This window comes from Nipponia nippon, unplaced genomic scaffold (assembly GCF_047370975.1).
Source record: "Nipponia nippon isolate SJK-2023a ecotype South Korea unplaced genomic scaffold, ASM4737097v1 scaffold_2, whole genome shotgun sequence".
Taxonomy (NCBI): domain Eukaryota; kingdom Metazoa; phylum Chordata; class Aves; order Pelecaniformes; family Threskiornithidae; genus Nipponia; species Nipponia nippon.
This window is the reverse complement of record NW_028262336.1, coordinates 111,843,326-111,859,226: the sequence shown is the minus strand read 5'-3', so window position 1 is coordinate 111,859,226 and position 15,901 is coordinate 111,843,326. Positions and strand designations below refer to the sequence as shown.

Genomic DNA, 15,901 nt, shown 5'->3' with positions numbered 1-15,901 from the left:
CTGCAAGTTTTATTGTGTTTCAAAAAAGAACTGAAATAGATTTCTGCTGTCACTATAATGGGCTTAACTATGTACTCATGATAATGAATATGTTATTTAAAAACAGTCCTAGCAAAAAAAAAATTCAGGGTGGAAATTACCGTAATATGTCTAGACTGTATTTTCTTAGTAAGGGGTTTTGTGTATTACATAGTTTGAATGTTTTCTTAATTTCAAAGAAAAACTTTGAAAATTAATTTAAAAAGAAAATTCTGCAGGTTAGCCATGCAACTCCTTAACATCTCTGGCAGACCCTGTTTGGGTCAGGCACGCTGCTTTGAAGTTTAACTTCTGTAAGCAAATAATTCAGGTACATTGGAAACATGTCACAAAGAATAGTTTTGATTGTTGAATTTAAGTAATCATTATTGTTGGGATTAAAAAGTTAGAAGTTATTTAGAAATATATAAACTTAGCTGATGATACAGTGAGAGCATTTCTACTTTGCAAGGACAAAAGGAGCATTGCTATGCATTTTCATCCTAGGGCTCATAATGCTGAAATGGTTCAAGAGACTTGCAACATAATTTACCAGTAAATTCATAGAGTTCAGAGTCATATGAACTTTTCATGATACATGAAAAAGAGATTACTTCCAGACTAATTTGTATCGTCAAAGGTACCATTTAGCAGTAAAAGCAAAGATAAACAAATCAGCTACAATGGAAAATGGCTTTTCAGAAAGTGACTTTGAACTATACAGCTTTAAGTTTACTAAAAATTAGTTCCATTGTAAGTAATGCACAGCTTTTACTTGAAGAAGCAAGTCTTTGCTTAAGAGTAGAGTACCTCAGATATAGTAGTGTTACATCTGTAAATATTTGGGACCGTTCCATTTTTGGAGCAAATCACAAATATATGTATAAGTTTAAAATTATCACAGTTGAAGTCTTACATGTCAGAGACCACAAAATCTAAATCCTGACCTTTAAAATGCTTTTCTTGATCGAAATTGGTGTATTTCTTTAGAGAATTTTCTATTATTAGGAGAATATTACAATCTTTAGTAGTTGATAGTTCTTGGGTGGAATGTAGTTGACTAAATCAATGTACTACATCTAGCTGTACATACTTTGTCATTTACGCATCATTACTACAGTCATGTTTTTTTGTGTAAAGTAACTGTAAAAACAGTATATATGACAGTCAATTACAACTTGTTTCCTTTATGTTTGTTTTGGCATTCCACATACAGTATCATGCATTCACTTTGATACGTAAACAGCAGCTTGTAGGTTTCACCTAAAGGAAGAAGGAGACTTTTGAATTGCTAATGTTGATGGCTAAATTGAGGTTGCCAGATCTCTGTTGTAAGAGATGACGGAACTGGGCTCACAGTGATACTCTAACAGTTTGTGTAGTTAATATAAATATTTAGTGTAAAGAAGCCAGATTTTCTTAATAATTTAGTCTGCAGTTACAAATGTTATCACATAGTCAATGGAAAAAAAAACCCTGCCTTTTATTTCAAAGTTTCTTTGATAGTTTATTAGCTATAAACTTGTTTACTTTTTGTCCATAAATTTCCTTATTTTGAAGTTTATGAAATTTAGTTTTTATGTGAAAGATTAAAAGAAAAAATCTTCTAGCCTCAGTCTTCAGTCTTGAGTACTTCCTAAACTTAGACAGGTGTCGTCGTCTTATTACACAAAACAACTGCAAGTTGAAATCCAATCCTACACTGTTTTGCATATTTTTTAATATAGTGTGTACTTTTTTAGCTTTTTAATAAAAGTTTTCATGTCAGTCCTTTTGTGTTCACTTAAAGAACTGGAAAAATAGGTATGAGAATTTTAATTAGTTGACTAGATTAAAAGCAAATAATATAAACTTGTTTTTTGTATGTATAGAATTATCAGATACCTGTGTACTTCAAGGTAGCCATATCTCATCTAAATTTTGAAGAAGTAATAAATAGCCAATACTATTGAAATTTCATGACCACGATTAATATTATGTATAATATAGATCTATTTCTCTGTGTACATGCTTACAAGTGTGTGTTACAAGCTGTAGTAATTATCATGTGTATGAGTTGATAATTTTGTCTGTTTGTTACTGTGAAGTTTATCAATGCTTTCTGAAAGAAGTTTGGTATAAGTTTGCTTCAGTGGGAAATAAGTTGTTTCCAAATTACCTCTAGGCACTGGAAACTTTAAAAATGTTTGAAAAAAAGGATAGCAGAGTAAAGAGTGCAGCTGCAACAAACCTTTCATTCCTTTATTATTTGGTAAGTGTTTGCTTCAACAAAACCAGTTAAGAACTGCAGTTTATGTAGCAACTTCTGTATCTTTGTAGCAGTTTTTGTGTCTGTCTAAATAATCTCTGTAAACAACAAGAAACTGCATGTTTGAGGAGTTATTCTGGAACACGTGTTCTTGGCTGTAGTTGAAGTTTGGAGCATGTCCTTTGTATCCTGTTGCTGGGAGGAAGAGTGAGATTGAGTCCCAGCCGCAGAAGTATGCCTGCAGTGTGATCTGTGCAGAAGCTCAGCAGCTGCATTTAAAACTCAGGTCCTGAAGACCCTGGCTGAACTTCAGGAACATGTGAAGTATGCAGCTTAGGCAGGTGTGTTTGTGCATGAAGTTTGTAGGGTACGGGGATTTATTTTTGTTTTTTAAAGAAATACTGCTTTGTTGCAACACAGAAAACTTCCAGACTGAATGGGACAGAGTGGCAAAAGACATCTCAAGTGTTAAGTTCTCTGAAACTTGAAAGAGATGATCTGTCTTATGCAAATACATAATGAATATTTTAGGACTAAAGAATGTGTTATTTTTTTTCATCCTCAGTCTTTCAAAATTCCACTATATCAACTGTAAGAAGCCACAGCTGCAAGAAAATTGACTGACAAATGACTAATACAATGTTTGTTTTGTTCCTGTAGGAGAATGAATTGACACAAGCAACTAACTATGCAGATTTAGCTGTAAATTCTGATAGGTACAATCCAGCAGCTCTAACTAACAAAGGAAATACTGTTTTTGCAAATGGAGACTATGAAAAAGCAGCTGAGTTTTATAAGGAAGCTCTCAGGAATGATTCCTCATGCACTGAAGCACTTTATAATCTTGGTAAGCCAAAGGTGCTTTTGTGATTTAGCTTTTGTCTAAAGGTAACACTAGTGTTTCTGAGAATCTGGCTTTCAAAGTTTTCTTGTATAGAAATATATACTAATTATTATTACTTTATTCAGTAATTTATGTTATAGCAAGGTATTAATTTGTATGTCCTATCTGTTCTGCAAAAAAAAAATCAGTGTTAACAACATCAACTAGTAATTGCAGATGATTAAGTCACTTTGAAGATAAAAATTTCTATCTACTAAAAATATACCAGTTTTAGCATTATTAAACCATCAGAGTCGTTCCCCTCTAAAAGCCCTCCCTTTCCCTCATTCATCTTGTTCAAAAAGTGAGATTACATATGTTCTTGGTCTTTGATTAGGTTCGTGTTCCTTGTGTTTATCAGTTTGGTAAGTCATACTAGCTGCTAAGAATTAGAACCATGGCTCTCAAGAATAGAGTCCCTCAATGTCAAGGCAATTACACTGCCTCTGAGTACCGTGTTCCTATTTCATTTTTCTTGGTTATTCTGTCAGTTAATATGCTGAAGTCATCTTTTTATCATTGCATTAATACTGTAACCTTTATTTTTTAGGTTTAACATACAAGAAGTTAAACAGAATAGATGAAGCTTTGGATTGTTTTCTGAAACTCCATGCAATCCTTCGAAATAGTGCCCAAGTCCTTCACCAGATAGCAAACATGTATCTTTTTTCTGGATTATGATAAGGGATGGTGCTTTTAGTAAACTCATTAAATCTGAAATATGTGTTTCAGTCATGACATGATGACTTAGAAGTTTACTGTAGTGTCCCTTATAATTAGGATGGTCATGCATAGATTCATTCTCTGACGTTTTTAAAAACGAGAACAGAATTTACAACCTTCTTGGACATTTCCAGTGAAGCAAGTGAAGAAATACATTAAGACTGTTCACGTTGCAGGGAATACATTTACGCTCAGTATTAAAGTGTGTCCTGGAATATTTAAAGTGCTGCTGATTTTATTATGAAAATAATGTGGCAGATGTGAGCACAATTGAGTAAAACCTTTAAGAAAAAAATAATATAGCTAATGAAAAGGAAGTTGTGTTCTGAAAGCTGTTTTCAGATTAGTTAGTGTGTGTGTGTGTGTAAGAAAATAATTGTCTCCCAGCCCTGCAAAAACTCAACAGATTGAAAAGCTGAGGAGGGGAAGGGTTGGCTTTGCACATCACCAGTGATATTCTACACTATGAATTTCTTTAACAATGCTTCTGAGGATGTGCAAACTGTAGAAAAATCCTCCCCAAGGCAGAACAGATTCCAGTTGCTGTACTAGACTTTTAAGAATAGTGAAGGTAATAAAAATATATTTTAGTCAGTAAAATAAGTAACCTCCAAAAATACAGAAGGGCTGTGATCTCTATTCCTTGCGTAGCCCCTTTACAACAGCATAAATGGCCCTACAACTCCCAGTTCTCATTTGAGGGTGAATTTCTCCGCTCCACTGCTATGTAAAACTGCTTTCCACCAACACTCACAAGCTTTTTCCATGAAGGGTAGGGTGCAGCAGAAACTGAAAAAACATGTTGGGCAGTAGCTTCACCTCACATTGCTGCAGAGGTCTGAGCTGTTGTGCCACTCGGGGTGACTGGGGGGGGAGAGCACACTACAGGCCTAATTACAGCTAAAGCTGCCTCTGCTCTCTGGACCATAATCATATGCTGTCTGTGCTGTGCTTCTTAGACATTCAGCAGAAAATCTCACTGCGAGCAAAAGTCTGTTCTTGAGGATAGCAGTTTTACTTAATCACTTACTTTAGCACAAATGATGTATTACAAAAAACTAACCAAGTTGTAAAGGCTACAAATAAATCGCCTGGTTCTAACATTTCATTCCTATAAATGAGGAAGTCAAAGTAAAATAAGTGACAGAGAGAGAGGAGAACCGAGCCCAAAGTTCTGTTGAGCCCGAAGTGTTTTTATGGTAAATGAGCAGCCAAAGCCTCTGAATATTTCTCATTCTTCAGCTTAACAAAAATACTTTCTGATACAAATGAAATTATGAAAACAATGTGTAAAAAATCCCAGTGTATCTCCGCACTGCAGTGACTGGCATATCTGTCCAGCATATGGATTACATTATGTAATATAGTAGGAATTCTGAGGAAATCAAAATATCATCAGTGTCAGTCCTTGACTGAAGAAAACGCAGATATGAGATCATGGAAGATCCCAGTCAAGCCATAGAGTGGCTCCTGCAGTTGATCAGTATAGTACCAACTGATCCACATGTACTTTCAAAGCTAGGGAAATTATATGATAATGAAGGTGATAAATCCCAGGCTTTTCATTATTACTATGAGGTACTTGCTCTTTATTGCTTTTCCAATGCACTTTGTCATAATTAAAGAAAATTTTGTCATAGGTTCCTATATGAAATTAACAATTGATTCACTTAAACTTTTTAAAAAGTCAAAAAAAAGAAAAAAGATTTGGGGGGAGAGAGAGTTGACAAAATCTCATTTTTTTTTTTTTAGTCAGATCCAAAGGAAACACATAGCCTGTCTTTCCACAGGGTATTTGACCTCAGACTTTCATTTTTCATATGGTCGTCGTTTACATTGACCCCTAACAATTTTAATTTAGAGTATAGTCTGAGATGAAATAAAAAATGGATATAATAAATGTAATTTTAAAGATGTGTAACATGACTGCATTGATTGGAAGCTATATCTGGATAATGGATATGGACAAATATATATAATGTGTTTGCGTTTATTTAAGTTTATATATGTATTTTAATGATACAGCTACACATTATGTATAGACAGTTGTCTAAAGATAGGCATCTTCTCTCATTTCAAACCAGGTATAGTACTGTCTGTAGTTTGTAGAGATTCCTGTGTTTTAGAAACAGGAATAAGACAGGAAGTTGCTTTGCTGCAATCTGAGAGTTTTTTTCCTCTGTAAAGCGAGGATGATCAAAGGCTGTGTTGCAATCTGAATACTAGTGGAGCTGTGCTGGATGATAATTGTGCTGCCTGTTTCAGTGGGAATTTCTAAAAAGCCAAAAATGTTATTTATGTACATATGTATTTCATAGAAAAGAATGCTTTTAGGTGAGTTTTCCAGCAGACTGATTTGAGTGTGGAGTTGTATATGTATTGGTTAGCATTGTTTAATGTTTTAGGTACCTTATTCACATGTGGACATGATCTAAGTAAACATTTTTGCTGTTGCAAACTATTTAAAATAATATTTTGAATAAGGCTAGATGGAAAATGTGACAGACTCATCTCAGGTAACTTCTAAAAAGCATTCTGTAATTAGAAAACTTGGCATGCCTTTTTCTTTTTTTTTTTTTCAGGATTACTTGGTATAGTACACTACTTCCATTCATATATTACACGTTTTTGGCATCTGGAGAATTAAACACTTGAGTAAGATATTCCAGAAGTAACATAAAGATGTTGTTTATCACTAAAATTGTGTTTCTGTCACCTTTCCTATTTTGTCAGTCGTACCGGTATTTCCCTTCAAACATTGAGGTCATTGAATGGCTTGGAGCCTATTACATTGACACTCAGTTTTGTGAAAAAGCCATTGAGTACTTTGAAAGAGCAGCACTTATCCTGTAAGTAATTATTATTTTATGCCTACTCAAATATTTTGTGATTGGACATCCATAAGTATACCTAGAGATAAATTAGTTGGATGACTTTAATAGTATAAGCAAATATCAGAGTTGTTAATATTTGGGGTATTATTTAATTTTCTCAACTTTCTGTGTGTTTACAGTGTGTTTTTGCTCGTACTGTGCAATTTCAATGTTAAGTAAGATCCTCCATTGGGCCTAAGATAGTATTAGGTATTAGAATCTCTTTTCTTTAGGTATTAGAATCTCTTTTCACACAGCTGTGAAGCGGGGAACAGTTCTCCTAAGCCACCAAGACCTCCTTCTGTATGGCTTTATGTGAAATACATCCTTTCTGTTATATTTTCATGCGGTGTGGATTTGATGGTTTAGATAAATGCATCTTTTATCAGTTCTTGCTGCATTTCCACTTTTCACATAACTTCAACTCCCATAAAAAGTCTATTACAAATAAAATATAGAAGTAAGCAAAAACATGCAGTGCAGAATTACCAATGGTTAGTGAAAATAAGTTGACGGATCAAATTGATCCTGATAGAGATATTTGAAATATATTGAGTTTAGTTCAGCAACTTAATTGCTGAAATTGTCCTTTAGCAGAATATGATGCACTTAAAGTATATAGGCCATATATTTTATTTTAGATCAGAAAGGGAGCTTACCAGACAAATGGTTAATAAACAAAAATTTGGTAAAATTTAAATCTGTAGCCCAGAGTTCAAACAGAATTCTAAAAAAACATGCATCTGGTCTTTTCTTTGGAAACAAATATTTGTCTATATGTTCATGAAGAATTTTGTGTTAATAGACCAACTAAAATTCACACCAACCAGCGTGAATTTCTCTATTTTGTGTTTGGGGAAACCTATCAAAAATCAGGCTAAGCAAAACTCAATTATTGCTTGTCTGGTGATGATTAAAATTTGCATTCTTTTTGTTCTGTGAATCTGAATGATTTGCATGAACAAGACAGCACGTGAACAAAATTTTGTACAATATTATTCAAGGAAAGATTATACTGTGAATAGGTGGTTAGAAGTTCAGCAAAAAAATACTAATTCTGTTTTTGAAGGGGCTTGAGTTAGAGGAGACTTAACTATAGAAGAGAAAATCCGAGGTTTAAATAAGGATTAAAGATTGAAACAAAATAAATTAAAAAACTTAGACTTCACCCAAATTTGGTATAATCATAAAGAAATAGAGATGTAGATTAGATGAAAATACACAGGAGACAGTTCACATAAATCACAGTTCACAGGTTTGCCAGTATTCTTTTCAGTATAAATACTGGCCACCTTAAAAAATTGTATTTTAATCAAGCTATGAGATTGCATGTGCTGGCGGTCACAGCCTTCTTAGAAACTTGGAAAGAAACAGCTGAAACTAAAAAGAATTATTTCATAATCTTGTTTTGGCAAAAATCTAAATATTTTATGCTTCATGTTGCACTCAGTCCATGCAAAAAACATGAAGTATGTGGATTGTAAAGTACTTTTCAATAATTGGCATATGAAATTCTTCAGTATTATTTGCAATTGTAATCTATCTGTAATACAGAGAAACTATTTCTGTGGGATGAGATTGTTAATAGTAGATAACAGAACATAGATGTTTTGGTATTTATTTGGTATTAAAAATAGAGGCTAGATATGCTAATTAATTAATATGAATGTTGGGTTATATATTGCTACTAATTGTAAATAAAGTTACATTTTAAAGTTATAGCTTTATTTTAACTGTGACCAGCACTTTTTAGTTTAACAGTTTAGTGTATTGTTTTAATGACAATAATTACATTTTAAATTGCATTCTAAGATAACATGTTAGACAATGAATTGAGAAACAGTTTTTCATTATTTTACATTTTACTAGCATGCACAAATATGTCATTAATAAAAGGAGTTGTGCAGCTAATGCTGGCTGCTGACAATTTATTCTCTCTAGAATTTTCATACTGAACTGCGTAATAAACTTTATTATGGTGTCTGCTTGGCTGCCTTTATTGTTTGCAGGAGATGTGTTCAGCTGAAACTAAAAAAGGTGAAGCAGCTGTCTTTCATAAGCTTGTTTGGCAACTACCAGGCAAACAGATTATTTAGAGTTAAAAATGGCCTGTGCTGTGACTGGAGGGAAAAACTGAAGAGGAATCAAAACTATTCTGAAAATGTTAGCATACAGTGCCTTTGGGATATGCTACTGTTGAATTGTAAGCCACGTGAAAAGTGCTTTGGCTTATAGAGCATCCATATGCTGTTGCCATGAAAATTTCCAAATTTCCACACTATCTTGATAAGAATGAGGAAAGAGTCCAAGAGGTTTGTTGTACATGCTCAAACATCTCAAATATTTTCCCTGACCATATCTATCACCATTATGTGGTAAAAAGAGAAGGACAGGTAGCAGCTAGGGCATCGAGATGATGACACAGAGGAGAAGCCAGAGTTTGAAGCTGTAAGCAGGGAGTGTGCTTCCTGGCAGGGATCCCTTGGGCACGCTTGGGACCCTGCTGGTGGGACTTCCTTGGAATACAGTTCAGCATTTTGTTCTCCCTCATCGCGTGGTTCTGTACCTCAGACGAAGATTAGCGGTTCACATGTCAGGTCTACTAATTGTGTCTGGTGCACAGGATCACGAGCAGGAGAAAGACTATAGTATAGGACTACAAGTGAGTGACATCGAGGCCTGAACACAGGAGCATGACGCAGGGGTAAACTGTGTGTGAACTGAACAGGCTAAATTCTTCCTAGGAAGGCAATATGCCAGGTGAAAAATTTTAAGAGTAGTTTAATAGTAGGTGCTTACCAATGCTACGCAGATTATTTTGCTTATTCATTGTTTGGCAGTGTGCATAATTTTATTTTATTTATATGCAGACCGACACAAGTGAAGTGGCAGCTGATGGTTGCCAGTTGCTACAGGAGAAGTGGTAAGTTCTGTAACTTTTTTTGTAATTGGTTGGAGGTTTGTAATGTTTTTTGTAATTAGTTGGGGTTGTTCAGCCTGATGAAGAGAAGCCTGGAGAGTATATAAAGGGGGCTTATAAGAAAGGTGGAGAGAGACTTTTTACCAGAGCCTGTAGTGACAGGACAAGGGGCAACAGTTTGAAACTGAAAGAGGGTAGACTTAGATTGGACATAAGGAAGAAATTTTTTACAATGAGGGTGGTGACACTGGAACAGGTTGCCCAGAGAAGCTGTGGATGCCCCATCATTAGAAGTGTTCAAGGTCAGGCTGGACGGGGCTTTGAACAACCGGATCCAGTGAGAGATGTCCCTGCCCATGGCAGGGGGGTGGACTAGATGATCTTTAAAGGTCCCTTCCAACCCAAACCATTCTATGATTTGTTTTATTTTGATTGATGTTTTGATTTTTTTTTCTTTTGATCTTTTTTACCTCATGTGAATACTGGTCCTAGTTTGCTTGAACTGAAAGTTCACTTGAAAAAAAAAAACCAAACCTTGAAACTCATCAAGTTTTCTTGAAAATTCAGTTACATATTATTTTGTTATGAATTTTCTGTGTATATATAATAAAACATGACTTTTCTTTTAAGTCCAGGAAGTGTACCTGCACTGACTTATGCATTAAACACTCCTTATGCTGTTAAATAAGTAAAATAAAGATGATACTACAGCATAAATGATCTAATAGAAGGGTTTTTTATGTAATTATACTACCATCTGATTAACATAAGTAATTAGATTTTAAAGTTGCTTAATTCCAATTCCTTTTCTACAGCAGGTATAATTTTTTGATATTAAAATAGTATTTGCATTACACAAACAAGAGAGTCTTAATGTGCTGTATTTTCTTACTGGGAATATAATATGCCAATAAGCACGATGGACAGGACTAAACTTTCTGGGTTTTTTCATCACCTAAAATGCATTCAAGGCACTTCGTGATGTAAATGATACTCTTCTTTCTTGCTGTCCCATTTTGTCACTTTCCTTTATGTTTCTTTAGAATTTTGCAGAACAGCCTTCCATTATAAATAAGTGCATTTTCCCACTCTGCTCAGTTATTTAATACATCAGTGAGAAAAGGAACAGGACCTAGGAAAGTCAGTGAATTAAGAACAGTCAGCACCACCCAAAACTAGAGAGATTAACTGTTTTCCCAGCAAAGAAACACAATGGTTTTGACTGCTTTATAGAGCATTTATGATTCATTAGCAAAATTCCCAGCTTATCGTGTTAACACATAGCAGGTCAGTTAGATCTCTACGTCACACTAGGAAAATAAAAATAGTGATCTCAACAAACTTTTTTGTAAGATATATTATGGATATGAGGTTTTAGATTCACAGGGTCTATCAGTCCTTTCCATAATAATCAAGCTGAGCCAAAATTGAAGGCAAAAGTCTTAAAGAATAATTAGTTTGCTACCAGATCTGGGCAAAGGAGAGACACACAGCATTCTGATGGAGGGAAGGGTAGGCAGAGCTCAGCTCTTACACATTTCTATTTGACCAGTCCATACATTTGCAGCCTCAGATAAGCCTTGGTATGCTTGATACAGCTTGTCTAGTAGATGTGTCATAGAACAATGGGGTCCTAGATGCAGGTCAAAAAAGGGAAAAAATCAGGAAGCTCCTCTTAATTAATGCTGTTATTTGCAGAGTAATTTGTACTGTTTTCAGATGCTCTTAATTTTTACTGTCAGTTATTAAAGAATGTTAAGTTTGGTTTTATCAAATTTGATCTTACATTAAATCATGTACTCAAACTAAAAAGATGAAGTGATGTTAAACTGTATTAGTTTCTCATCAGATATTCTTTTTTATGTTTGGATATGTGGATAGGAGATGTTTGTTTTGTTTGCAGGTAACTACCAGAAAGCTCTAGAGAAATACAAAGTAATTCACAGAAAATTCCCAGAGAATGTTGAATGTAAGTTTTTTTTCATTGAGTGGTACAACTATCCAAGGAAACTTTGTTACATTGAATATGTGTGTTAGTAATTGTATGATGTAAGTATTTTTCATATGAAAATACTTTAACGAACTAACATTTTTGCTCATGCTAATGCTGCATGGTTTCTTGACAACACTAAAGCGTGATTTAGGAAATATGAGGGTAATGCTGAAGAAGAGAGATGAAAATAAACTTTACCTGTAGCGGATTGGTTGAGTTCTTTCTCATACATACTTTCTAAATTTTATAAGTATGTTACTTATTTAATCTTTCTTATGATAAAGTATATATATTTTTACTTCTAGTCCCTGCTAGTTGAAACTCCTGTTGTAAATTTCTAGATACAAGAAAATATTATTGTTAAGTTTTACCAAAGCCAGGCCTTCCAAAAGAATGTAGAGGGTGAGATTTTGTTGTTGGGTTTTTAAGTATAGTTGGTCAACCAGTCTCTAGAAAATCCGTAGAGAATTTCAAACTAAACTACAGGAAACATAACTTTGAAGAGTAAGACATTTTGCAGAATCAGGCACACCTGTACTCTAAATGAAAAAGCCCTGTAGAAAATAGGGGTTGTCACTGATTGTGCAAACATCCTCTTACATCCCACACTGTGCCTCTCTAATTCCAAAATACGAGGTTGTTGCCAACAAGCCTACGCTTTTAAATGCTATGTGGGAAGAACATTCACTGTATTTTAAAATAAAATTGTATTGTTCTGCTTTAACAAACATACTGCTTTTTTAAAGAGGACTCATACAGATCTGATGTACAAGAGAAATCATACAGCTCTGTTGTACAAGAAGAATTCAATACTATGGCTCCTCAAAGTTATAAGCAAAATATCATGTTGATATTGGTCACGCATTTCAGAGGGGTAGAGTATTTAGTAAACTTTTTAGAATGCTAATATTTTTCTGAATGTAGTTTCTGTAGATTATGAAACAGAGGCAGGAGTTAGACAAGACAATTGAACTGATTTAAAAGTTTACTGCTGCTGAAACAATGGTTCTTCACTCATCCCTCCCTGGCCACGTGCTCCCAGCCATCTTACTTATGCTCGTTCTGATGCTTATATGATCCCTCAGTGAACAAGTTCAGCTCCCTAAACCAGCAGAAAACTAACTTAGCACAAAAAGAAAATAACTTATTTGTGAAAGCAGTCAGGAGGGTAATGGATCATGTCATGCTTGTTTCTGTTTCAGAGGCAGTTCTTTCAAAGGGATGTTGACAAACATAGGAATAGCAACAATGTTTTCAGAGTTTGGTATAGTGTCTCAGGAGACTGTTTTTAGGGGTTCTTTTGGTTCCATCATACAGTTATAGCCAATCTTCACGTCTGGTTTGCTGTTTGTTTGTTTGTTTTTTTTTTAATTCTATAAATACGAATCTTTAAAAAATCAACCACAGCAACAGAAAAAACCAAACCATTCTGATTCATTTGGAATTTGTAAAATTGTTTTCAACAAGATGCTATTGATGGTGGCTTCTTGGTAATAATTTAGTATCATTATTATGCTTTCCAGTTTCCAAAATATTTTGCAAATGTGAAGAGTTCTGAGCCAGATGAGTCAGTGTGTCTTGTGCCTTCCACATATATAAATGGTGTTTGTACTGTTCATGGATGTAGACACTGCATCACAGAACATGTTGAATTATTTGCAAAATATCACAACTTGCATAGTGATACTGGACTAGAGCCACCTTGTATTTCCAGTTATTTGCATTGTTTGCTATTCCGTATGTCCAGTTCTGTTAGGGTGTACTTGCAGTTTGACCTGCTTGTAAGCCTTTTTTTAACAATGTTTTGCTTTTCAATTAGGCCTCCGATTTTTAGTTCGTCTCTGCACAGATATGGGGCTGAAGGAAGTCCAGGAATATATGACAAAGCTCAAGAAAGTGGAAAAATTAAAAGAAATAAGAGAGCAGGTAAGCTTGTTTCTTTCTGTGATTATACAGTATTACTGTGTACATAGATGAAGCTAAAATAGAGTTTATGATACTTCAAGATAAAACATGTATTAACTTCCTGGTTTAGAGAGGCTTGTGTTTTGTGTTTTTTTGGTTTTTAGTTTTAAATTACCGATCAGCCTTATATCTGTCTGAATGGTTTTTGAGCACTGGATTTTCTGTGATTTTTAAATACTAGTGAAAGATGGGTTATGTGGATGTGATGGGAATGCTGGAGCCACCCGCATAATTCAATGTCTCTGGAATGTTGTCTTTCCTACTTATTTGCCAGACTGTATGAAGTGTATTTATAAGCCAAGTAATAATGCAACTGTAGGGAGAGAAGGTGAGCCTAAGAATTTGTCCATGTACTAGAACTCCTTTTTGCTGTATACAAAGCTGCAACATTGACAGATTACATAGGTAGAACTAAATTATTCATGTTAGTGCCAATTTTTAAACTGAAAAAAAAATTCCATGGAAAAGCTACAGGCTGTGAAAGGTATGAGATCATAACTTGCGTTCTATTCAGACGAGTGAGCGTGTGTGCGTGTGCACATGCGTGCATTGTTTTCTTGCTATTCCTGTGATAAAGTAAGATTTTAAAATTCAAATCAGCATCTTGTTTGGAAAGCATTATCCGTGCTGTTGAGCTGCAAAGTGTTCAAGCTTGCTCTTCCTATCCAGTGAACTGCCTCAAAGCTACATAGTCACATTTTAGGACACGTTAAGTCTTACCTAATTTACTCTGCTCCTAGTAACACGTACTGGCTCCCTTTTGGTTTCAGATAATGTGTAAATGCATCCTGAGTTACTTCACTTTTACTTCAATTCCAGCGAGTCTGAGTGTGCACATGTACATTGGGACATTTTAAAAACGAAACTCACAAAGGGAAACACTGATCAAAGTTATGCTACAACCTTACTTTGGGGTGCTAGTTGAAGTATATTGGTTTGGATTTTCAGTAAATGTAAAATTTATAGCACTTGGGAAAATGGACAAAAGAAAGCAGTCCACAAATGTAGTGGAGCTAATATTCCTCTATGTCTCCCCCTTAATGGTATCAGTAAGCAAAACGGCTGACCAGATATAATGTTCCTATTCTGCAAAACTCATAATTAAGAGATCTGTCTGAAGTAGGTTAAACAGGCTTTGCTTAGTTTCTAGGGAGTATCAGTTCAATGTCAGTGATATACATAGTTCTTCACAATAACTCAGTGCTTTACTCAAGAAAGCTCAGAGATTAAACCAGTTAAAACTGGATTATTTTACAGTTGGTAAGAGAGAGGTCCCTGGAGATGGAGAGGTTATCTATTTCCTTGCATATAATTCCAGCATTTTTTACACTGAAGGTGTTAATTATGTACCACAGATCTGCAAATGTGGAGGATTCTAAGGAAAATATGTTTTTCCTTTAAGAAAATTAATGTTTGCGTATGTTAAAAAAAAAAAAAAAGTTGTCACATCTATTCCTGTTTGGAATGTTGGAAGCCTGAGCTTTCCTAAACACATTTCTGTACTTTCTGGTGGGAAAAAGGTTACCAGTAAAATATTTAAAAGATGAAATAGTCTAAGTTATTTAAGATTTTAGTAACACAGAAATTTATGTTTAAATTACGTTGTGGGTTTTTTTGTTTTTTTTTTTTTCATTCTGACTACATTGTGTTAAGGGACTTTATTAAGTAGTACCTGAATGACAGAGATATCAATGGAATCCAGTACAGATGCATGGTAGCACAAGTTATTGTATGGTTGTTTTAGACTGTTCAGACTTAAATAGTGATCATGATTCAGCCATGACATGGAAAGCTCACTCTGTGTATTTTAAGTATTCCTGTTTAAGAGTCTGGTGACTCTATCCTGTCGCAAAAATAACCTTACAAAGCAGAATCATGGAATGGTTTGGGTTGGAAGGGACCTTTAAAGATCATCTAATCTGCCCCCCCTGCCATGGGCAGGGACATCTCTCACTGGATCCGGTTACTCAAAGCCCCGTCCAACCTGACCTTGAACACTTCTAATGATGGGGCATCCACGGCTTCTCTGGTCAACCTGTTCCAGCGTCACCATCCTCATTGTAAAAAATGCCTTTCTTACATCCAATCTAAGTCTACCCTCTTTCAGTTTCAAACTGTTTCCCCTTGTACTGTCACTACTGGCCCTGGTAAAAAGTCTGTCCCCATCTTTCTTATAAGCCCCCTTTAAGTATTGAAAGGCCGCAATAAGGTCTCCCCAGAGCCTTCTCTTCTCCAGGCTGAACAACCCCAGCTCTGTCAGCCTGTCCTCATAGGAGAG

At 35.0% G+C, this 15,901-nt stretch overlaps 1 protein-coding gene across 1 annotated transcript in view; it reads left to right on the top strand.

Annotated features, from left to right (window-relative positions):
- The window catches only part of IFT88 (intraflagellar transport 88), a 52,541-nt gene that overhangs the window by 22,086 nt on the left and 14,554 nt on the right, over window positions 1-15,901 (top strand). The window contains exons 16-23 of the mRNA XM_087756674.1: window positions 2,183-2,269; window positions 2,927-3,113; window positions 3,700-3,808; window positions 5,300-5,450; window positions 6,606-6,721; window positions 9,616-9,668; window positions 11,569-11,634; window positions 13,478-13,584. Coding sequence (XP_087612800.1) covers window positions 2,183-2,269; window positions 2,927-3,113; window positions 3,700-3,808; window positions 5,300-5,450; window positions 6,606-6,721; window positions 9,616-9,668; window positions 11,569-11,634; window positions 13,478-13,584 — 876 coding nt within the window. The remainder of the gene's footprint in view (window positions 1-2,182; window positions 2,270-2,926; window positions 3,114-3,699; window positions 3,809-5,299; window positions 5,451-6,605; window positions 6,722-9,615; window positions 9,669-11,568; window positions 11,635-13,477; window positions 13,585-15,901) is intronic.